This window comes from Somniosus microcephalus, chromosome 9, assembly GCF_052327205.1.
Source record: "Somniosus microcephalus isolate GS21.2 chromosome 9, FLI_Smic_1.0, whole genome shotgun sequence".
In the NCBI taxonomy this organism is placed as follows: domain Eukaryota; kingdom Metazoa; phylum Chordata; class Chondrichthyes; order Squaliformes; family Somniosidae; genus Somniosus; species Somniosus microcephalus.
In genome coordinates, this window is record NC_140995.1 from 67,176,059 (window position 1) to 67,200,358 (window position 24,300).

General features: G+C 48.9%; 1 protein-coding gene and 1 long non-coding RNA gene across 2 annotated transcripts; both read left to right on the top strand.

The window, feature by feature from the left end:
- The first annotated feature begins 4,195 nt into the window (after window positions 1–4,195).
- LOC147112448 (uncharacterized) lies at window positions 4,196–5,143 on the top strand. The gene has a single exon (XM_085998180.1). The coding sequence runs from the start codon at window positions 4,196–4,198 to the stop codon at window positions 5,141–5,143; it is 948 nt and encodes a 315-aa protein (XP_085854306.1).
- A 13,552-nt stretch (window positions 5,144–18,695) lies between these two features.
- On the top strand, window positions 18,696–22,729 carry LOC147112449 (uncharacterized). The gene is made up of 2 exons (XR_015079504.1): window positions 18,696–18,805; window positions 20,868–22,729. It is a non-coding gene; the product is annotated as an uncharacterized LOC147112449 (long non-coding RNA).
- Window positions 22,730–24,300: the final 1,571 nt, after the last annotated feature.

Sequence of the window (24,300 nt, forward strand, 5' to 3'; positions counted from 1 at the left end):
GGGCGGGAGCGCAGAGAGGAGCTGGCAGGCGGCCAACAACAAAGATGGCCGCCCTGCACCTCTCCTTTAATTTGCGCCTCTACCGCCGCAGGTAGGCCCCCCTGAACCGGTCGCAAATTGCGAACGGCGTTACAGTGGGGGGCGCTACCAAATATCGCGATCGGGGCGGTAGCGGGGCGCTGCGCACACCAATGACGTCATCGGTGGCGGTGCAGCACTACAGGCTAACGCCGCCATTCGTGCCCCTCTAAATGTCGCGGGAGGCGTGGCCAGTGGTGCTAAACCCACTAAGTGCCCTCTCTGGGCGCTAACTGGTGGCGCAACCAACTGAATTTCTAGGCCATTAGCTCTGATGATGTGGAATCTGTATGGGTAGAACTGAGAAATACCAGGGGGCAGAAAACGTTAGTGGGAGTGGTATATAGACCTCCAAACAGTAATGCGGAGGTTGGGGATGGCATTTAAAGGGAAATTAGAGAAGCGTGCAATAAGGGCACAGCAGTCATCATGGGTGACTTTAATCTACATATAAATTGGGCTAACCAAATTAGTAACAATATTGTGGAGGAGGAATTCCTGGAGTGTTTACGGGATGGTTTACTGGACCAATATGTCAAGGAACCAACCAGAGATCAGGCCATCTTAGACTGGGTATTATGTAACGAGAAAGGATTAATTAACAATCTTGTTGTACGAGGCCCCTTGGGTCGGAGCGATCATAATATGCTAGAAATCTTCATTAAGATGGCGAGTGAAGTAGCTGACTCAGAGACTAGGGTCCTGAATTTAAATAAAGGACACTATGATGGTATGAGGCACAAGTTGGGTAGGATTGATTGGGGAATGTCACTCAAAGGGTTGATGGTGGACAGGCAATGGCAAACATTCAAAGACCGCATTGGTGAACTACAGAATTTGTTCATCCCAGTTTGGCATAAAAATAAAACAAAAAAGGTGACTCAACCGTGGCTAACAAGGGAAATTAGGGATAGCATAAGATCCAAGGAGAGGACATATAAATTGGCCAGAAAAAGCAGTAAACCTGAGGATTGGGAGCAGTTTAGGATTCAACAAAGGAGGACAAAGCGATTAATTAAGAAGGGGAAAATAGAATATGAGAGTAAGCTTGCAGGGAACATAAAAACTGACTGTAGAAGCTTTTATAGATATGTGAAGAGAAAAAGATTGGTGAAGTCAAGCGTAGGTCCCTTGCAGTCAGAATCAGGGGAATTTATAATGGGGAACAAAGAAATGGCTGACCAATTAAATACATATTTTGGTTCTGTCTTCACAAAGGAGGACACAAATAACCTCCCAGAGATGTCGGGGAACATAGGGTCTGATGAAAGGGAGGAACTGAAAGAAATCAGTATTTGTAGGGAAATGCTGTTAAGGAAATTGATGGGATTGAAGGCCGATAAATCCCCAGGGCCTGATAATCTACATCCTAGGGTAATTAAGGAAATGGCCCTAGAAATAGTCGATGCATTGCTGATCATCTTCCAACATTCGATGGAATCTGGAACAGTAACCATGGATTGGTGGGTAGCTAATGTTACCCCACTATTCAAAAAAGGTGGTAGAGAGAAAATGGGGAATTACAGTAAGCCTGACATCGGTAGTGGGGAAAATGCTAGAGTCCATCACAAAAGATGTAATAGCAGAGCACTTGGAAAATAGTGACAGGATCGGACAAAGTCAACATGGATTTACAAAGGGTAAATCGTGCTTGACTAATCTACTGGAATTTTTTGAGGATGTAACTGGTAAAATAGATAAGGGAGAACCAGTGGATGTGGTGTATTTGGACTTTCAGAAGGCTTTCGATAATGTCCCGCATAAGAGATTAGCGTGTAAAGTTAAGGCACTTGGGATTGCAGGCAAGGTACTGACTTGGTTAGAGAACTGGTTGGCAGACAGAAAGCAAAGAGTTGGAATAAACGGGTCTTTTTCCGAGTGGCAGGCAGTGACTAGTGGGGTACCACAGGGATCGGTCCTTGGACCCCAACTATTCACAATATATATTAATGATCTAGACAAGGGAACTAGATGTAATATCTCCAAATTTGCAGACGACACAAAGCTGGGTGGGCGTGTGTGCTGTGAGGAGGATGCTGAGAAAGTCCAGGATGATTTGGACAGGTTGGGTGATTGGGCAGATGCATGGCAGATTCAATATAACGTGGATAAATGTGAGGTTATCCACTTTGGTAGCAAAAACAGGAAGGCAGATTATTATCTAAATGGCAATAAATTGGGAGAACGGGAAGTGCAACGAGACCTGGGTTTCCTTGTGCACCAGTCGCTGAAGGTAAGCATGCAGTTGCAGCAGGCAGTTAAGAAGGCAAATGGTATGTTGGCCTTCGTAGCAAGAGGGTTTGAGTACAGGACCAAGGATGTCTTGCTGCAGTTGTACAGGACCTTGGTGAGACCACATCTTGAGTATTGTGTGCAATTTTGGTCGCCTTATCTGAGGAAGGATGTTCTTGCCATGGAAGGAGTTCAGCGAAGATTCACCTGGGATGTCAGGAACAACATATGAGGAGAGATTGGGTTGATTGGGCTTGTACTCGCTGGAGTTTAGAAGAATGAGAGGGGATCTCATTGAAACTTATACAATTCTGACAGGACTGGGCAGACTAGATGCAGGAAGAATGTTCCCGATGGTCAGGGAGTCCAGAACCAGGGGTCAGAGTCTAACGATAAGGGGTAAGCCATTTATGACAGAAATGAGGAGGAATTTCTTCACCCAGAGAGTGGTGAACTTGTGGAATTCTCTACCACAGAAGGCAGTAGAGGCCAATTCATTAAATATATTCAAGAAGGAGTTGGATATATTTCTCAAGGCTAAAAGGATCAAGGCATATGGGGAGAAAGCAGGGACCAGGTACTGAATTTGGATGATCAGCCATGCTCGCATTGAATGGCGGAGCAGGCTCGAGGGGCCGAATGGCCTACTCCTGCTCCTATCTTCTATGTTTCTATGTCTACCACAGAAAAAACCAGGAAGAGGGCGCCTTTAAATAGCGCCCCCCATCCAGCCCCTCTCCGACTGGGAAACATTCCAGTCTTCCTGTCGTTGCTTGCGCCAGGCGAAATAAAGGGGGGAGCCACTCAATATCCGATCCGGGGCACCACCAGGGCATTGCACTCTCGACTGACGTCATGATCTGCAGGCGCAGGAGATCAGGGCGGTAAACTTCTGTGCCACCGCAAAAGCTCTAGTCAATTTCGCGAGCGCCGCAAACATCGCCGTGCCCGGGCGCTAAATGCTTTGTGCCCCATTAGCGCCTAACGGGAGGTGCAAACCAACTGAATTTTTTCCCCCTATAGGCCTAGTCTAATCAACCTCTCCTCGTAGGACAATCCGCCCACCCCAGGAATCAGTCTGGTGAACCTTCGCTGCACTCCCTCTATGGCAAGTATATCCTTCCTTAGATAAGGAGACCAAAACTCCAGGTGTGATCTCACCAGGGCCTTATATAATTGCAATAAGCTTTTACAGTCTGTTTTTATGGCTCTTGCTAGTTTACTCTCATATTCTGTTTCCCCTTTATCAATTTCTTGGTCCTCCTTTGCTGAATTCTATAATCCTCCCAATCCTCAGGCATACTATTCCTTTTGGCAACATTATAAGCCTCTTCCTTTAATCTAACACTATCTTTAATTTCTCTTGTTAGCCACCGTTGGAACATTTTTCCCGTGCTGTTTTTATTCCTTAACGGAATGTATATTCGTTGCAAATGATGAATTATTTCTGTAAGTGTTTGCCATTGCTTTTCTACTGTCACAGGAGAGCACCGAGGCGGAGGATAAAAGGAGGAGCGAGGCGAGGTCCGACCAGATCGGACCAGGAGAGCACCGAGGCCGGGTATAAAAGGAGGAGCAAGGCGAGGCCCGACCAGATCGGACCAGGAGAGCACCGAGGCCGGGTATAAAAGGAGGAGCAAGGCGAGGCCCGACCAACTCAGCAGCGGGGAGAGAGGTAAAAAGTAATCAGAGTGTGACGTCACCAGGGAGCAGGTAAGTGATTGGTTGGTGAGTATTTCTCTATTTTTTAAACTTTAACTCTGTGGTTTATATTTGCTAAGGTCTTTCTGGTGTAGCGGGGATTGTTGGTAAACCATACAAGCGCCCTAGAGTTTATCTTAAATTGGTGGTAGTGAATTAATTTAAATGAATTAAAGGGTAAGTCATGTCAGGACAGCCCAGCCCCGTGCTATGCTCCTCTTGCTTTATGTGGAAATTCAGGAACGCTGCCTGTGTTCCTGACGATCATGTGTGCCAGAAATGCATCCAGCTGCAGCTACTAGCAGACCGCATTGCGGCGCTGGAGCTGCGGATGGATGGGCTTTGGAGCATTCACGATGCTGAGAGGGTCGTGGATAACACGTTTCATGAGTTGGTCACACCACAGGTAAGGGCTGCACAGGCAGAAGGGAAATGGGTGACCATCAGGCAGAGCAGTAGAGGCAGGCAGGTAGTGCAGGGGACCCCTGTGGCCATCCCACTCTCAAACAGGTATACCAATTTGGATACTGTTGAGGGGGATGACTTACCAGAGGAAGGCAGCAGCAGCCAACTTCCTGGCATCAGGGGTGCTTCTGCTGCTCAGGAAGGGAGGAAAAAGAGTGGGATAGCAATAGTGGTAGGGGATTCTATCGTAAGGGGAACAGATAGGTGTTTCTGTGGCCGTAGACGTGACTCCAGGATGGTTTGTTGCCTCCCTGGTGCCAGGGACAAGGATGTCACTGAACGGCTGCAGGGCATTCTGAAGGGGGAGGGTGAACAGTCAGAGGTCGTGGTTCACATTGGGACCAATGACATGGCTAGGAAGAGGGATGAGGTCCTGCAGCAAGAATTTAGGGAGCTAGGTAGCAGATTAAAGAGCAGGACCTCAAAGGTTGTAATCTCTGGATTACTCCCGGTGCCATGTGCTAGTGAGTATAGGAATAGGAGGATAGAGCAGATGAATGCGTGGCTAAAGAGTTGGTGCAAGAGGGGCTTTAGTTTCCTGGATCACTGGGCCTGCTTCTGGGGAAGGTGGGACTTGTACAAGTCGGACAGGTTGCACCTGAACCAGAGCGGGACAAATATCCTTGCGGGGAGGTTTGCTAGCATTGTTCGGGGGGGTTTAAACTAAAATGGCAGGGGGTTGGGAACCTGAGCAGGGAGACAGAGGAAAGGGAAACAGGGATAAAAGCAAAAGATAGGAAGGAGAAAAACAAAAGTGGCAGTCAGAGAAATTAACGGTTTAAGTCAAACGTGGCCACAGTAAATAATAATTCTAATAGGTCTAAGAGCGTTAAAAAAACAAGCCTGAAGGCTTTGGCCTAGAAATTCAGTATAGGCACTTTTGGGGCGGTAAAGTCGGGCGGCCGCTAAAGTTTGTGCCCGGCGCAAAGTCGCGCCCACTTCGCCGATATTCAGTTGCATCGCCCCAAGAGGTTGCTGCTGCGCTAAAACAGGCGATGCATGACTATCTTTAGGCGCTAAGCCGGCGGTGCTGAGCGATACCCCCGAGGCCGGGTGCAGCGCCGGTGCGGCGAGTTGTTGATTGACAGCAGACACTCTGGCGCCGGTCAGCTCTTAAAGGGGGAGGGTGGATTTGTTTGCCTGCCATGCCCTGCACACTGCAGCCCTCAACCTAGGCCTGACCACTTCAGCTTCACCTGCACAACGCCCAGGGCTATGGAGAAGGCCAGGGAGAGAGCGCAGCGCTTCAGCGACGGTGACCTGACGCTGCTGGTTGGCGGAGTGGCGCGCAGGCGCCATGTTCTGTTCCCAGAAGGTGGCAAGAGGCCGCTGCCCAGCGCCTACCGGAAAGCCTGGAGGGAGGTCTCAAACAGGGTGTCTTCCAACAGCGTGGTTGCCAGGACTCCTGTGCAATGCCGGAAGAAGTTCAACGACCTCACTCGGGTTGTCAGGGTGAGTACCCTTTCCAGTGTCCTCCTCATCCCTGCATGTGCACCTCACTTTATGGGCAAAGGGACCTCAAAGCCCTAATGGCCAGCCCTCATCCAGCAGCTATGGGACTGTCATGAACATCACTTGCACATTCATCACTTTACACACTGTACAAGCTATTCGACCATGGGAGGCATTACAGACAAGATCAGGGCTTCACACCGTACAAACTATTCGACCATGGGAGGCAGTGCAGACAAGATCAAGGCTTCACACCGTACAAGCTATTCGACCATGGGAGGCAGTGCAGACAAGATCAGGGCTTCACACCGTACAAGCTATTCGACCATGGGAGGCAGTGCAGACAAGATCAGGGCTTCACACTGTACTTAGAGGCTGTCCTTTCTCTTGCAGGCCAAGGTGACGCACAACCGGCGGAAACGAATTGACACCGGGGGATGCCGTCCTGACGTAAAAGAGCTCTCCGACCTCGACCAGCGTGTGGAGCGCATTATGGCAGGCCAGCTGATTGGACCCGTCGCCAGTGGAGATGCCGACCCTGTTCTGGGCACCAATGGTAAGGGCATCACCTTTTAGACTTCGCTCGTTCCACTTGCGCCTCAGATCAGCATTCTTTGCCACTGTCCGACCAATGCAGTGAATGGCACCACTCATGCCTCCCTCGCTGCCGCCCTGTCCTCACTCTAAAGCTACTCTTGTGCCTTCCTGCTTTCAGATGGTGCATCGCCAGGTGAGGAGGCGGGCCCTCAAGCTGCCACTGTCAGCGCTTCGGAATACGAGGAGGAGGAAGAGGAAGCCGGCCCATCAGTGCCACCCTCAGCCGCGCCAGCCCATGGCGATGTAGGGGACACGTCTTCCCTGGAGGGGAGCTGGGGGGAAGGGTCGGAAGAGAGTGAAGCTCCGGGGCCCAGCGGCCTGCAGCAACGCGGGAGGGGTGGGGAAGCTCGGCGGACTTCTCCACAGAGGGTGAGTGCGGCCTCCAGTCCTGCGACGGTCAGCGCAGAGGAGGTGCGGCTCCTGGAGGAAATGGCCATCCAGGCTGAGCGCAGGCACAATGAGCTCATGGCTGCAGTGGCAAGGATGCCTGACTCCATTGAGTCTTTGTCAAGGAGTGTGCAGCAATTTGGAGCAGCACAGGCCAGGAGTCTACAGGACTTCGCGGCAGCACAGGCGGCGTCCAGCCAAGTGCTCAGTCGTGCCGTCCATTCACTGGCTGTTGTCATGCGGACACAGACCAGGGCCACACGGGCACTAACTGCTGCCACCCTCGCTGGATCAGCCAGGCATCGCCAGGGCACTCGCCGCGCAGCAGCAGCCCAGCAGTCTGTTCTTCAGCTGTTTGCTGCGCGTGCTGCAGTGCTGGCCCGTGCGAGTGCCAATGTTTCAGGCGACCAGCGAGCACCTGCGATCTGCCAGGTTGGCACCATTCCTGCAGCTGACACTGCCACTCCGCCATTGCAGCTGACACGAGCCGCTGGACAGACTGCTGCTGCCCAGGCAGAGTTGGAGCAGTCAGCAGCCGGCCACTCCAAGGCCAGAGCTGGTGCAGGCCGACCCCCAAGGGCATCTGCCGTCTCGCCATCTGCCCCTCAGCAGCCTTCCCCCAGCCTTGCTGCAGCCACTGGGCTCCCATTGAGGAGGAGCTGCAGGGCGTGCAGGGGCCAGGCAAGGATGCGAAAGGCATCGCCCTCGCAGGGCAAAAAGTAGAAGGTATGCACAAATGCCTGGTGCTTTTTGTTAGGCCGAGACTGGTGCAGTTGTGTTTTTGTAAGGCCGAGACTGGTGTCTTTCTTTCTTTTTGTAAGGCCGAGACTGGTGCAGTTGTGTTTTTGTAAGGCCGAGACTGGTGTCTTTCTTTCTTTTTGTAAGGCCGAGACTGGTAGTTTTGTGTTTTTGGAGGGGGCTTCTCCACATGAGGATGTAATGTGGGAAGGGCAGAGGTTTGCAATAAATTATTGTTGTTAAATTGCAGTGTGCATGGTTTTTTTGTTAAGTCCTGGTTGCCCTGCTCGGCTGAGGGCTTGTGGAGTGGCTACATTCATCTGCTGACATTGGCACAAGCCATTCCCTGAGAGGGGGCCTAGAACTGACGTTCAATAAGCCGGCGACGGGCGGCCCTTGCACTTTCTGCCTCCCTCCTGTGCTGGTCCTCCTCCTCCTCCTGAGGTGGTCCTCCAATCTCTGGTGGCAGTGGCTGAGTCGTGTGGATAGCCAGGTTGTGCAGCATGCAGCAAACGACCACGAAATGGGAGACTCGCTCTGGCGAATGTTGTAGGGCTCCACCGGAACGATCCAGACAGCGGAATCATTGCTTCAGGATGCCGATTGTTTGTTCGATGATGTTCCTGATCGCTTGATGGCTATCGTTGTATCCCTCTTCAGCAGGGGTGCTGGGCGCACAGAGCGGGGTCATCAGCCAGGTACACAAAGGATAGCCTTTGTCCCCGATAAGCCATCCTCGTGGGTGAGGCTGTGCCTGGAACATGTCTGCCACAGAAGTCTGTCGCAGGATGAAGGCATCGTGGCTGCTGCCTGGAAAGCGGGCATTGACAGCTAGGATGAGCTGCCTGTGGTCACACACCAGCTGGACGTTGAGCGAATGGTAGCCCTTCCGGTTGCGGTAATCCTCGGCATTCTCCAGAGGTGCTCGCAAAGCCACATGCGTGCAGTCAATGGCGCCCTGCACCATGGGGAACCCCGCGAATGCTGCAAAGCCCATTGCACGCTGTTGCTGCTTGGCAAGGGCCATGGAGAAGGAGATGAACTGACGTCTCCTTTTGAAAAGGGCATTGGTCACCTGGCGGATGCAGCAATGCACGGTGAACTGGGAGATGTTGGCAATGTCCCCAGTAGCGGATTGGAAGGAGCTGGTGGCATAGAAGTTGAGAGCCACCGTCACCTTCACTGCCACCGACAGAGATGTCCTGCTCCTCAGCTGTGGCAGCAGATCACCGCCAAGCAGGTGGCAGATCTCTGTGACCACCTCCCTTCGGAATCGCAGCCTCCGAACACACTGCTCGTCAGACATGTTGAGATAGGAGAACTGCTGGCGGTATACTCTGGGTGGGTAAGGCCTCCTTTCCCGACGCCTGTTGCCCCCTCTCCGTCTAGCCAGGGCTGCCACTCTCTCATGGCGTCTGTGAGCCCTTTGGATGTAATTGAGAAAGCCAGCGTTTACACCCATTGCAGCCCCCATAATATGCTGGCAAACAATGAGATGTCAATGAAGGCAAAGACAAGTGGAAAGCTGTGGCCTGAAGCCACAAGTACCTGTCCGAGTGTTGGGCCAAAGCAGAAAGCTCTCTACCTTGGTCTCTCTCCAAAGATTCGTTTCTCAAGAAGGAGTGCTGCGAAATGGCAGCCTTTTATAGTGCAGGAGGAGTGCCCTTTAATTTGCGCCCCCCACGCCCCGCATCGACTGAGCACCGTTCCACTCTAACAGTCGCTAGGGGCGCCAGGCGCACAATGGGGCGTCGCAACTGAATTTCCGGTTGGGGGCGCACAAAGGGCATTGCACGAGGAAATGACGTCATGATCTGCGCGCGCAGCTGAGCGCGCGCAAAGACTTTGCGCCGCCGCTAAATCTCTAGTGAAGTTGGGGCGAGGCGCAGATCGCGCTGCGCCCGGCCGCTGGCCGCCTAGCGCCCGACATCTACTCCTCCTAAGGCGCTACCAGCTGGCGCAACCAACTGAATTTCTAGGCCCTTGTGTCTTAATGCGAGGAACGTTTGTAATAAGGTGGACGAATTGGCTGCGCAAATAGAGGTAAATTAATATGATTTGGTTGGGATTACGGAAACATGGCTCAAGGATGGCCAAGACTGGGAACTCAACATCCAGGGGTATTCGATATTCAGGAAAGATAGGCAAAAAGGAAAGGGAGGTGGGGTCGCATTGCTAGTTAAAGAAGGGATTCATACAATTGTAATGAAGGATATTAGCTCTGATGATGTGGAATCTGTATGGGTAGAATTGAGAAATACTAAGGGGTAAAAAACATTAGTGGGAGTGGTATATAGACCTCCAAACAGTAAGGCGGAGGTTGGGGATGGCATTAAAAGGGAAATTAAAGAAGCGTGCAATAAGGGCACAGCAGTCATCATGGGTGACTTTAATCTACATATAGATTGGGCCAACCAAATTAGTAACAATACTGTGGAGGAGGAATTCCTAGAGTGTTTACGGGATGGTTTCCTGGACCAATATGTCGAGGAACCAACCAGAGATCAGGCCATCTTAGACTGGGTATTATGTAACGAGAAAGGATTAATTAGCAATCTTGTTGTACGAGGCCCCTTGGGTCGGAGCGATCATATTATGATCGAATTCTTCATTAAGATGGAGAATGAAGTAGTTGACTCAGAGACTAGGGTCCTCAATTTAAATAAAGGAAACTACGATGGTCTGAGGAGCGAGTTGGGTAGGATTGATTGGGGAATGGCACTCAAAGGGTTGACGGTGGATAGGCAATGGCAAACATTGAAAGAACGAATGACTGAGCTACAGAATTTGTTCATCCCAGTTTGGCATAAAAGTAAAACAAAAAAGGTGACTCAACCGTGGCTAACAAGGGAAATTAGGGATAGCATAAGATCCAAGGAGAGGACATATAAATTGGCCAGAAAAAGCAATAATCCTGAGGATTGGGAGCAGTTTAGGATTCAACAAAGGAGGACAAAGGGATTAATTAAGAAAGGGAAAATAGAATATGAGAGTAAGCTTGCAGGTAACATAAAAACTGACTGTAAAAGCTTTTATAGGTATGTGAAGAGAAAAAGATTGGTGAAGTCAAGCGTAGGTCCCTTGCAGTCAGAATCAGGGGAATTTATAATGGGAAACAAAGAAATGGCTGACCAACTAAATACATACTTTGGTTCTGTCTTCACAAAGGAGGACACAAATAACCTCCCAGAGATGCCGGGGAACATAGGGTCTGATGAAAGGGAGGAACTGAAAGAAATCAGTATTTGTAGGGAAATGGTGTTAGGAAAATTGATGGGACTGAAGGCCGATACGATAAATCCCCAGGGCCTGATGGTCTACATCCCAGGGTACTTAAGGAAGTGGCCCTAGAGATAGTAGATGCATTGCTGGTCATCTTCCAGAATGCGATAGACCCTGGAACAGTACCTATGGATTGGAGGGTAGCTAATGTTACCCCACTATTCAAAAAAGGTGGTCGAGAAAAAGCGGGGAATTATAGACCGGTAAGCCTGACATCGGTTGTGGGGAAAATGCTAGAGTCTATTATAAAAGATGTAATAGCAGAGCACTTGGAAAGCAGTGACAGGATCGGACAAAGTCAACATGGATTTACAAAAGGTAAATCATGCTTGACTAATCTACTGGAATTTTTTGAGGATGTAACTGGTAAAATAGATAAAGGAGAACCAGTGGATGTGGTGTATTTGGACTTTCAGAAGGCTTTCGATAAGGTCCCACATAAGAGATTAGCGTGCAAAATTAAGGCACATGGGATTGGGGGCAAGGTATTGACTTGGATAGAGAACTGGTTGGCGGACAGAAAGCAAAGAGTTGGCATAAACGGGTCGTTTTCCGCGTGGCAGGCAGTGACTAGTGGGGTACCGCAAGGATCGGTCCTAGGACCCCAGCTGTTCACAATATATATTAATGATCTGGATGAGGGAATTGGATGTAATGTCTCCAAATTTGCAGACGGCACAAAGCTGGGTGGGAGGGTAAGCTGTGAGGAGGATGTCGTGAAACTCCAGTGCGATTTGGACAGGTTGGGTGATTGGGCAGAAACATGGCAAATGCACAAAATGTGGATAAATGTGAGGTTATCCACTTTGGTGGCAAAAACAGGAAGGCAGATTATTATTTGAATGGCAATAGATTGGGAGAAGGGGAAGTGTAAAGAGACCTGGGTGTTATTGTGCACCAGTCGCTGAAGGTAAGCATGCAGGTGCAGCAGGCGGTTAAGAAGGCAAATGGTATGTTGGCCTTCGTAGCAAGAGGGTTTGAGTACAGGAACAAGGATGTCTTGCTACAGTTGTACAGGGCCTTGGTGAGACCGCACCTTGGGTATTGTGTGCAGTTTTGGTCACCTTACCTGAGGAAGGACGTTCTTGCCATGGAGGGAGTGCAGCGAAGATTCACCAGGCTGATACCTGGGATGGCAGGAATAACGTATGAGGAGAGATTGTGTCGATTGGGCTTATACTCACTGGAGTTTAGAAGATTGAGAGGGGATCTCATCGAAACCTATGAAATTCTGTCAGGTCTGGACAGACTAGATGCAGGAAGGATGTTTCTGATGGCCGGGGAGTCCAGAACCAGGGGTCATAGTCTAAGGATAAGGGGTAAGCTATTTAGGACTGAAATGAGGAGGAATTTCTTCACCCAGAGAGTGGTGAACCTGTGGAATTCTCTGCCACAGAGGGCGGTGGAGGCCAGTTCATTAAATATATTCAAGAAAGAGTTGGATATATTTCTTAAGGCTAAAGGGATCAAGGGATATGGGGAGAAGGCAGGGACAGGGTGCTGAATTTGGATGATCAGCCATGATCTCACTGAATGGCGGAGCAGGCTCGAGGGGCCGAATGGCCTACTCCTGCTCCTATCTTCTATGTCTATGTCTATGTCTATGTCTATATCTTTTAATCTAGTTTCCCAACCTACATTAGCCAACTCGTCTCTCATACCTACGTAGTTTGCTTTGTTCACGTTTAGGACCCGAGTTTCAGACTTAACTAAAGCACTCTGAAACTCAGCATAAAATTCTATCATATTATGGTCATTACTCCCCAGAGGCTCATTTACGACAAGGTTATTAATTAATCCTCTAAGAAGAGGATTAATTAATCCTGTCTCATTGCACAGTACTAGATCTAAAATAGCCAATTCCCTCGTAGTTTCCTTGACATACTGATCTTGAAAATTATCTTGAATGCTATTTTAAAAACAATCAAATCCTTTAATCATCTTAAACACCTCAATTAGATCATCCCTCAATCTTCTACACTCAAGGAATACAAGCCTAGCCCTCATAACCTCTGACTTTCATTCTTGATTAATAAAAACATTCATGGCAAATGCTTTCGCTTTTGTTCATCTTACGCCAGTCCAAGAATTTCATACATAGCACAATATGAATACCTTTTTTAGCCCCAGTATCATTCTGGTGAATCTACACTGCACCCACTCCAAGGCCAATATATCCTTCCTCTGGCGCGGTGCCCAGAACTGAGCACAGTACTCCAGATGGGGTCTGAGCAAGGCTCTGTACAACTGAAGCATCACTTCCACCCCTTTGTATTCCAGCCCTAGAGTCATAGAGTCATAGGGGGGAAAAATTGGATTGCGCCCCCTTTGGGGCGCTAACTTCGCTGGGGCGCTACTGGAAGCGCCCCGCCTCCCTCTTGGGGTGCTGCGAGTGAATATCACAGCGCCACATGCCGCAGCGCCACGCTCTGCGGCACGTCGCACTGCAGTACTGCAGGCCTTCCTCCCCTTATTAAAGGGGAGGGGCCTAGCGCAGTGCAACCCGGGGCCCAGCTGGGCCACCAGGGATCGAAGTGCCGGCAAAAGAGCCCGGAACTCAAGAGAAGTGCCGGGTTCACAGAGCACAGCCGGCACCCCGCGGGGGGCTGCACAGAAGGCCGGGGACAGCAACGGGGGCAGGTGCTGGCAGGTGGCCAGCAACAAAAATGGCCGCCCGGCACCTCCCCTTTAATTTGTGCTGTCCTGGCTGCAGGTAGGCTCCCCTGACCCTGTCGGACATAGCATTCAGTAGTAAGTCAGGGGGCGCTACCGACAATCGTGGCTGGGTCGCGAGCGGGGCACTGCGCTGCGCACGGCGATTATGTCATCGCCGGTGGAGCAGCACTGCGGGACGCTAATGGTTACCGCCATCGCTGACCTCCCGCTGAATTTCACAGGAGGCGTTGGCAGAGCTGCGCCCCGGAGCTAGTTGCTTTGCGCCCTGTTAGCGCCCTAATAGTTTTCCCCAATAGAGTCGTAAGGGCACAGAAGGAGGCCATTTGGCCCATCAAGTCCATGCCGGCTCTCTGCAGAGTAATCAGTCAGTCCCATTGCCCCATTCTATCCCTGTAGCCCTGCAAGTTTATTTCCCTCAAGTGCCTATCCAATCTCCCCTTGAAAACATTGGCCCAGTACTTCGGGTCCCAACGTGTGAGTAAGGACGGGGTACTCCCGCGTGGACCTGATGGAAGTGCCGGTTTCTTGCATGCACAGCGCATGCGCGGGAAACCGGCATTTCCTCCAAGGGGTTCAGAGGTCCAACGCGTGCGCGCAGGACTCTGTGCGCACGCGCTGAACTTCCTTCTTTTTTACAGGTTTGCCCATGTGTAAGGGCCTCAACTTTTTACGAATGTAAAAAGGAGACGTAAGGACTTGATTCTTTAAGGTAAGTGGTCTATTATTTAAAATTATAACATTTTTTCCACAGCTTTATTGTTTTTAAGGACTTTACAGTAAGGTAAGTGTATTTTTAGACCCGATTTTAAAAAAAATTATTTTTCTTAAAATAGTTTTTTTTAAGTTATTTATAATTCATTTAATTAGTGGGATGTTTTTCAAAATTTTATTTAAAGTTTAAGTAGTGTTTTGGGCGCCCGTAGTTTTCATGAGTTTGACAGTTCTTACTATCAAACTCATGAATGAAGTTTTCCCTCCCCTGATTGGCTGCCCAGTGCTCACCTGATCCCAGCCGGCACATCGAACTAACTACGCCGCTGGATCAGGCAAGCACAGCACGCCGACAGCTGAACCGGGCCAGTGACAGGAATTCCAAGCAGGCCCAGGCTTCAGCTGTCGGCGCGCCGGGTAAGTGCACATCGGGGGCTTGCACACGCGGCAAGCCCCCGAACCTAATTTCTGAGCCATTGAGTTTGTCCGCTTCCACCACTTCCGTCGGCAGCGAGTTCCAGGTCCTCACCACTCGCTGCTTAAAAAAGCTTTTCCTCACATCCCTCCTGTATCTCTTGCCCAAAACCTTAAATCTGTGTCCCCTAGTCCTTGTACCAACTAGTGGGAACAGCCTTTCCCCATCTAGCCTATCCAAACCCTTCATAATCTTGTACACCTCTATCAATTCACCCCTCAACCTCTTTTGCTCTAATGAAAACAAATCCAGCTTCTCCAACCTGTCCTTGTAGCTAAGATCCCCCATCCCCGGAACCATTCTGGTAAATCTCCTCTGCACCCTCTCAAGGGCCTTCACATCCTTCCTAAAGTGTGGTGACCAGAACTGGATGCAATACTCCAGTTGTGGCCTAACCAGCGCTTTATAAAAATTCAGCATAACTTCTCTACTTTTGTACTCAATGCCTCTATTTATGAAACCCAAGATCCCATAAGCTTTGCTGACCACTCTCTCAATATATGCACAGGTCCCTCTGTCCCTGCACACTCTTTAAAACTGTGCCATTAAGTGTATATTGCCTCTCCCTGTTCCTTCTGCCAAAATGGATCACCTTACACTTCTCTGTATTAAATTCCATCTGCCACTTCTCTGCCCATTCTGCTAGCCTTTCTATGTCCTGTTGCAGTCGATTGGTATCATCCTCACTGTTTGCCACACCCCCAAGCTTGGTGTCATCAGCAAATTTGGAAATTCTACTTTTTATTCCAATATCCAGGTCATTTATATTATCAAAAAAAGCAGTGGCCCCAGTACTGACCCTTGGGGAACACCACTGTCTACCGTCCTCTAGTCTGAAAAACAGCCATTTACCACAACTCGCTGTTTTCTGTCCTTAAGCCAATTCCTTATCCAAGCTGCCACTGACCCACCTATTCCATGAGCCTCAATTTTTTAAACCAGTGGCATAGTGGTTAGCACTGTTGCCTCACAGCGCCAGGGACCCGGGTTCGAATCCGGCCTCGGGTGACTGTCTGTGTGGAGTTTGCACATTCTCCCCGTGTTTGCGTGGGTTTTCTCCGGGTGCTCCAGTTTCCTCCCACAGTCCAAAGATGTGCAGGTTAGGTTGATTGGCTATGATAAAAAAAAAAAAAAATTGACCCTTAGTGTTAGGGGGATTAAATACGTGGGGCTACGGGGATCGGGTGGGATATGTGTCGGTGCAGGCTCGATGGGCCGAAATGGCCTCTATCTGTACTGTGAGGTTTCTGTGAATCTGTGAATCTATGTGGTAGTTTGTCAAACGCCTTCCTAAAATCCATGTAGACAACACCCATTGCATTCCCTTCATCGATCCTCCCTGTTACTTCATCAAAAAATTCAATTAGATTAGTCAAACACGATCTGGAGAAATTAATGGGACTGAAAGCCAATAAATCCCCTGGACCTGATGGCCTACATCCTAGGGTTTTGAAAGAGATGGCTATAGAGATAGTAGCTGCATTGGTTGCCATTTTCCAAAATTCCATAGATTCTTGAACGGTTCCCACGGATTGGAAGGTAGCAAATGTAACCCCACTATTTAAGAAAGGAGGGAGAGAGAAAATGGGGAACTGATATCAGTAGTAGGGAACATGCTAGAATCTATTATTAAGGACGTGGTAACAGGGCACTTAGAAAATAATAATAAGATCGGGTAGAGTCAGCATGGATTTATGAAAGGGAAATCATGTTTGATGAATCTGTTAAGAGTTTTTTGAGGTTGTAACTAGCAGAATAGATAAGGGGGAACCAGCGGATGTGGTGTATTTGGATTTTCAGAAGGCATTCGATAAGGTGCCACACAAGAGGTTATTAAATAAAATTAGGGCTCATGGGATTGGGGGTAATATACTAGCATGGATTGAGGATTGGTTAATGGACAGAAAACAGAGAGTAGGAATAAACGGGTCATTTTCAGGATGGCAGGCTGTAACTAGTGGGGTACCGCAAGGATCAGTGTGGAAGGAATAGCCTCAGCTATTCACAATCTACATCAAGGGATCACAGTCTCAGAATAAGGGGTTGGCCCTTTAGGACTGAGGTGAGGCGAAATTTATTCACTCAATCTTTGGAATTCTCTACCCCAGAGGGCTGTGGAGGCTCAGTCGTTGAGTATATTCAAGACAGAGATCGATAGATTTTTGAATATTAAGCGAATCAAGGGATATGGGGATAGTGCAGGAAAGTGGAGGTGAGTTATAAGATCAGCCATGATCTTATGGAATAGTGGAGCAGGCTCGACGAGCCAAATGGCCTACTCCTGCTCCTATTTCTTATGTTCTTATGTTCTTTTACAACATTCCATTAGCCTTTTTGATTATTTTTTTTGTATCTGTGTACTAGCTTTTAGTGATTTCTGTACATGGACCCCTAAATCTCTCTGCTCCTCCACATTTCTAGTTTCTCACCATTAAGAAAAATATTTCAAGTTGTACTTCTTAGGTCCAAAGTGGGTGGTCTCACACTTCCTCACATTGAATTCCATCTGCCACAGTTTTGCCCATTCACTGAATCTGTCTATGTCCCTGTGTAACTTCCTGATCCCATCTACACTACTTACGATAGCAAAATACTGCAGATGCTGGAAATCCGAAATAACAACAGAAAATGCTGGAAAAACTCAGCAGGCCAGGCAACATCCGTGGAGAGAAAATAGAGTTGACGTTTCGGGCCTAACCCTTTTTCAAAACTGGAAAGGAAATAAAATAGATCGAAAGGCAGAGCTGGAAGAGAACAAAAGAAGTGAAGAGACATTAAGAGGTATTCAAAACGAGACGAGATGGTGATAGGACTAGTGGAGACAAAAGACGGCTCTAGATTAGGTGTGAAATGTTCTGGCAGAATGGGAGACAGTTGCCATGTGGGAGAGAGAAAAAAAAAGGGGGGGGGAAAGGGCCAAAACAAAGATGTGGATAAAATATAAGCAAAAATGTAATGGGGGCCGAGGTTATGATCTGAAATTGTTGAACTCGATGTTGAGTCCGGAAGGCTGTAAAGTGCCTAATCGGAAGATGAAGTGCTGTTTCTCGAGTTTATGTTGAGCTTCCGCGGAACAATACAAGAGCCCGAGTACAGTGAGGCCTGAGTGGGAATGGGACGGTGAATTAAAGTGACAGGCGACCGGAAGCTCGGGGTCCCCCTTACGGACTGAACGGAGGTGTTCCGTACTTACTGTCCTGCCTAATTTAGTGTAATCTGCAAACTTATATATAAAACTCTCTTTTCTTTCACTCAAGTCATTGATAAATATGGTGAAAAGCTGAGGCCCCAGAACAGATCCCTGGGGAATACCAGTTGTCACATCCCTTCAATCTGATGCTACCACAGGGAGTGGCTGAGGTGAATAGTATAGATGGATTTAAGGGGAGGCTAGATAAGCATATGAGGAAGAAGGGAACCGAGGGTTATGCTGCTAGAGTTAGATGAGGAAGGATGGGAGGAGGTTCGAGTGGAGCATAAGCACTGGCATGGACTGGTTGGGCCAAATGGCCTGTTTCTGTGCCGTATATCCAATGTAATTATCCCACTCTCCCTCTCCCACCTCCCAATCAAAGACAAAAGGCTACCTCCAATTCCATGTGCTCTCATTTTTGCTAATCCCTTGTGTGGCACCTTATCGAATGCCTTCTGGAAGTCCACATTGATAACATCCATCGACACTCCTTATCCACCATGCTGGTGACCTCATCAAAAAAAAATCAGCTAGATTAGTCAGACACGACCTACTCTTTGCAAATCCATGCGCACTCTCTTTGATCAGCTCATACTTATCCGAGTGCTCAGTCACTCTGTCCCTGATGACAGATTCCAGTAACTTCCCCACAGCTGACTGGTCACCTGGTTTATCTCTCGCTCCCTTCTTAAAATCTATTTACAGAGACCCGCTTGAGGAACCACCAGCTGCATATATTTTCGAAAAGGTGCCCAAGATTACACCCTTGTACACACAAGCAGGCACACTGAAGCCAGTTGGAAATGTTTACACACCAGGTATGTGTCATCACACCCTATTTGCACATCAAAAGCAAACTGTGCAGGAGTCATTTGTTTCATTTAAGGGCCGGGGAGACTGCGCCAGTTTAATTGCCTATGATATATGATAACGTGTCCTTGTCTGCCTGGAGTATAGAGGCACCTAACGCTCTCAGGTACAAACGAAACCATTTACAGCAGGGGTCACGTCCTGCTTTTTTTTTTGGTCAAGTCCTGCTTACTCCCAAGCTTATCTCCAGCCAGTCAGAACTGATCTGCTATGGTTGCCCTTGGTTGTCCCAGCTGATTGGATTTGGTTTAGACGTCACCAGGGGCCTGTTTTCCTTTTAGCGTGGGTTCCTATTGTCCACCTGGGGCGTCTTTGCGATCCCTCCCTCTCCACCTTGGGTCAGAATGAGAGGGAATGTTCAGGCAGATTAAATCGAAGAAGCGGGAGCGGGGGGTGAAGCCTGCTCCTTTAATGAAACAACGGCCTCTTCAAAAGAAAAACAACGTTCGTTATCGCTTTTCAAAACAAACTGAGGCGGCAGGGGACTGTGCATGTGCGGGGGTGGGAAGAGGGCAAATTCCTAAGGTTGCGAGCGTTCACTCCACTCCCACTCCACCCCCGCTCCCCCGCGGTCAGTGCTGCCCTGGTTCCATGCTGGCAGTCTGCTCCCTCACGCAGAATGCTCATGGAATCCCACAAGCCCTGCAGATCTCCTTATAAAGACTGCTTACTGGGATAGAGTGCCGTGCAACAGATCTGGCTCGTTCTCAAAGACTTGTTCAAAGCTGTCAAGAGTTTGTGCGAGCCAGCAACTGATGTCTTTGAGCTGCACTCTTGTCTTCCACCTCTGCACCGCGAAGACGACCCACAGCCCTTTGTAACCAATGAAGTGCTTTCGAAGCACAGCCGTGTTATCTTGCTGAGCATGAGGCCTAGGAGGTTTTAACTAAACTGCGCAGCCCGCGCCAGTCTCCCCCTCCAACCCGCTCCCCACAATCCCGGCAGGGAAGCGACACTGATCTCCAGGCGGGGGATAGCATTAAAGGCTGCGGGGGAGATCAACAGGGACACGACACAATGGTCCCTGGCAGTCAGGTACTTGGTAAAGGAGTGGGGGGATTCATCACGATCAGGCGAGGGGGAGGGGAGCTCAGGACGGTGGGGGAAGGTGCCCAGAAGTGAACCGATCCTCCTGGCCCACAAGGAAACCAAACAAAATGAACCAGTTTACTCACTTTTCTGGGCCTGTTCCTAGGCCTCTGATTCCTATCACCACACAGACCACAGCGGTTCAATGAGAAGGCTCACCACCACATTCTCAGGACAACTTGGGATGGGCATTAAATTCTGGTCTTGCCCGTTTTGCCCAACCTTGCATTTATATATTAGGGAGGGAATTCCAGAGCTTAGGGCCTCGGCAGTTGAAGGCACGGCCGCCAATAGTGGAGAGATTAAAACTGAGGATGGGCAAGGGGACAGAATTGGAGGAGCGCAGAGATCTTGGGGGTTTGTGGGACTGGAGGAGGTTACAGAGATAGGGAGGGGCGAGGCCATGGAAAGGTTTGAACACGAGGGTGAAAATTTTAAAATCGAAGCATTGCTTAACTGGGAGCCAATGGAGGTCAGCAAGCACAGGAGTGATGGGTGAATGGAACTTGTTGCGAGTTAGGACACGGGCAGCAGAGTTTTGGAGGGTGCAAGGGGGGAAGCTGGCCAGGAGGGCGTTGAAATAGTCGAGTCTAGAGGTAACAAAAGCACAGATGAGGTCATATTCTGGGAACAAATAATAATTTTCACCAAAACTTTGCTTTACTTTAAAGTCTAATCATCTGCCACAGGGCAGGGGTAACTTCGCCAGCTTAAGACGTGAACCTCGCCAAAACTTCCTTCATATTTCAACTACCCCAACTGCAAGGCAAGTTTTAATGTAAACTTCATCACAGCATATTGCCATTTCCCCCCACCTAATTAAGCAGTAAATCTTATATTTCCTACGCAGCGACTGTACAAGAAGCTGCTTGAATGTGACAGCAGCTAAAACGCACTCTTTTTTTGTTGGACCAAGTGCAGGTTGCCCAGCAACAACTTCATCACATCTTTCCACTTTGGCTGGTGAGGTGCCCACGAATGGTAAAAGATAAAGGCTCTGAAATCAATACGAGGAGGGAAGCCTGCACCGACGAGATAAAGGCAAAAGAAAACACACACGCACACACAAAAAAAGATAGCTGTGGTGATTAAACTCAGTAACGGCAGAGTCTACCATGTGAACATGATGGTGCAGATGCAGCCTGAATATTAAATCTCAGGCAATGATCGTTAGTTAAACCCTTTACCTGCCTGACTGGTGCTGACTGCAATCTACCACACTCTGTGGAAGAGAAAGGCCCAGCTCACTAACTTTGGTGTTAACTTGCTTACAACCCAGAAACATACCCCATTGCTACGATAGCAAAATACTGCAGATGCTGGAAATCCGAAATAACAACAGAAAACGCTGGAAAAACTCAGCAGGCCAGGCAGCGTCCATGGAGAGAGAAACAGAGTTAACGTTTCAGGTTGATGACCTTTCGTCAGAACTGGAAAATAGCAGGAAATGGAAAGCAGGTTTAGGGGCTGGGAAAAGGGGGAGGGTATGAAAGAACAAAAGGGAAGGTCAGTGATAGGATAGAAAACAGGAGAGATTATGAGACATTGAGAGACATTAAGAGATATTCAAGGCGGGAGGAGGTGGTAATGGGACAGGTTAAGAAACAAAGGATGGCTCTAGATGGGGTGTGAACTGCGCTGGCAGAATGAAAGACAGCTGCCATGTGGGAGGGAAGAAGAAAAAAAAAGCCAAACAAAAATTGTGGATAAAAAAAGAAAATATATATATGTGATAGGGGCCGAGGTTATGATCTGAAATTGTTGAACTCTATGTTGAGTCCAGAGGGCTGTAACGTGCCTAATCGAAAGATGAGGTGCTGTTCCTCGAGCTTACGCTGAGCTTCCGTGGAACAGTGCAAGAGGCCGAGGACAGTGAGGTCTGAGTGAGAATGGAGCGGAGAATTAAAGTGACAGGCCACCGGGAGCTCGGGGTGCCCCTTACGGACTGAACGGAGGTGTTTCGCAAAGCGTTCACCCAATCTGCATTTGGTCTCCCCAATGTAGAGGAGACCACATTGTGAACAGCGAATACAGTATACTAAATTGCAAGAAGTACAAGTAAATCACTGTTTCACCTGGAAGGGGGGTTTGGGGCCCTGGACAGTGGGAAGGGGGGAGGTATAAGGGCATATGTTGCATCTCCTGCACTTGCACGGGAAGATGTTGGGTGAAGGGGAAGGGGTGCTGGGGGTGGTAGACGAGTGGACTAGGGTGTCTCGGAGGGAGCGGTCCCTACGGAATGCTGAAAGGGGAGGGGAGGGGAAGGTGCGTTTGGTCGTGGGATCACGCTGGAGGTGGCAGAAATGGCAGAGGATGATCCGTTGAATGTGGAGGCTGGTGGGGTGAAAGGTGAGGACAAGGGGAACTCTATCGTGGTTCCGGGAGGGAGGGGCAGGGGTGAGGGCAGAAGTGCGGGAGATAGAATGGACACGGTCAAGGGCCATGTCAACCACAGTAGAGGGGAATCCTCGGTTGAAAAAGGAAGACATGTCGGAAGCACTGGTAAGGAAGGTGGCATCGTCAGAGCAGATGCAGTGGAGATGGAGAAACTGGGAGAATGGAATAGAGTCCTTACAGGAGGCGGGGTGGGAGGAAGTGTAGTCCAGGTAGCTGTGGGAGTCAGTGGACTTGCTGTTGGCTGTGGCTCTGGCTAGCACGCTCTTCAGGTTTTGATGTTAAAATGTGGTGGCGGAATGGCTGTGCAGGGCGGTGGAATTGATTTGTATCATACAATGTAATGATCACGATGTTGTAAATGTTCTTAATGTTCAATAAAGTATATTTTTTAAAAAATAAAAGTGGCTAGCACGCTTGCCTCTGGGTCAGAAAGTTGTGGGTTCAAGTCTTGTCCCAGAGACTTGAGCATAATAAATCTAGGCTAGCATTCCAAGTGAAGCACTGAGGGAGAGCTGCACTGTCGGAGGTGCCATGAGACATTAAACTGAGGCCCTATCTGCCCTCTCAGGTGAATGTAAAAGATCCTCTTTTATTTTGAAGAAGAACAGGAGAGTTCTCCCTGGTGTCCTGGCCAATATTTATCCCTCAATTCAATTCAATTTTATTTGTCATATATGCAGCAGAAGTGTGTACTGCACAATGAAATGTTGATTTTTACGAGTCCTCCCAACATTGGAATAAATAACTCAACTAACACTTCTGTGTTGGCCATGTATCACATTGCTGTTTGTGGGATCTTGCTGTGTGCAAATTGGCTGCTGTGTTCTCCACAAGGATGTGTGCTGAGCCCCCTCCTCTACTCCCTCTTCACCCACGACTGTGTGGCTGTTCATGGTTCCAACACCATCATCAAGTTTGCGGATGATACCACAGTTGTGGGCCAGATCACCAACAACGATGAGTCAGCCTACAGGGAGGAGGTCCAGCATCTCGTGAAGTGGTGCGCCGATAACAACCTGGCCCTTAACATCAAGAAAACCAAAGAAATCATTGTGGACTTCAGGAAGTCTAAAGGCGGAAGTCACACCCCCATCCACATCAATGGGGCTGTGGTGGAAAGGGTGGACAGCTTTAAGTTCCTCAGAGTCCACATCACGGAAGACCTCTCCTGGTCCCTCAATACCTCCTCTCTGGTGAAGAAGGCCCAGCAGTGCCTATATTTCCTAAGGAGGCTGAAGGGATGTAACCTGTCACCCCTGATCCTCTCTAACTTTTACCGCTGCACAATAGAGAGCATCCTGACGAACTGTATCACAGTATGGTATGGCAGCTGTAGCTACTATGACCGGAAAGCCCTGCAGCGGGTAGTCAAAACTGCCCAATGCATTACCGGCACCCGGCTACCGACCATAGAGCACATATACCAGAAACGCTGTTTACGTAGGTCACGGTCCATCATCAAAGACCCTACCCACCCCAGCCACAGTCTGTTCGCCCTCCTGCCATCTGGGAGACACTACAGATGCATTCGCACCCGTACGACCAGATTTAGGAACAGCTTCTTTCCCAGGGCTGTCATCCTACTGAACTCCACAAATAAACTCTAAAGCCTGCACATCTGCCAATGCACTTTATTATGGTTATGTTTATGTTAATGTATTACAAGCCAAATGTATGTTGAATGTTTAAATGTCTTAATCTAAATGTACACTCTCGGGAGCCGCAAGCCTACATTTCATTGTACTGCACTTGTGCACTAACAATGACAATAAAAGTTGATTTGATTTGATTTGATTTGATTTGCATTACAACAGTGACTACATTTTGAAAGTTTTTCATTGGCTGTAAATTGCTTTGGGATGTCCTGAGGTCGTGAAAGGTGCTATAGAAATGCAAGTTTTCCTTTCTTTATGACAAGTCTTAATGACCGGTGTGACAATGTTATACGTGATGACTG

What these genes read in the sequence shown, in the direction of transcription:
- LOC147112448 (XM_085998180.1), top strand. Translation starts at nt 4,196, where the DNA reads ATGTCAGGACAGCCCAGCCCCGTGCTATGCTCCTCTTGCTTTATGTGG.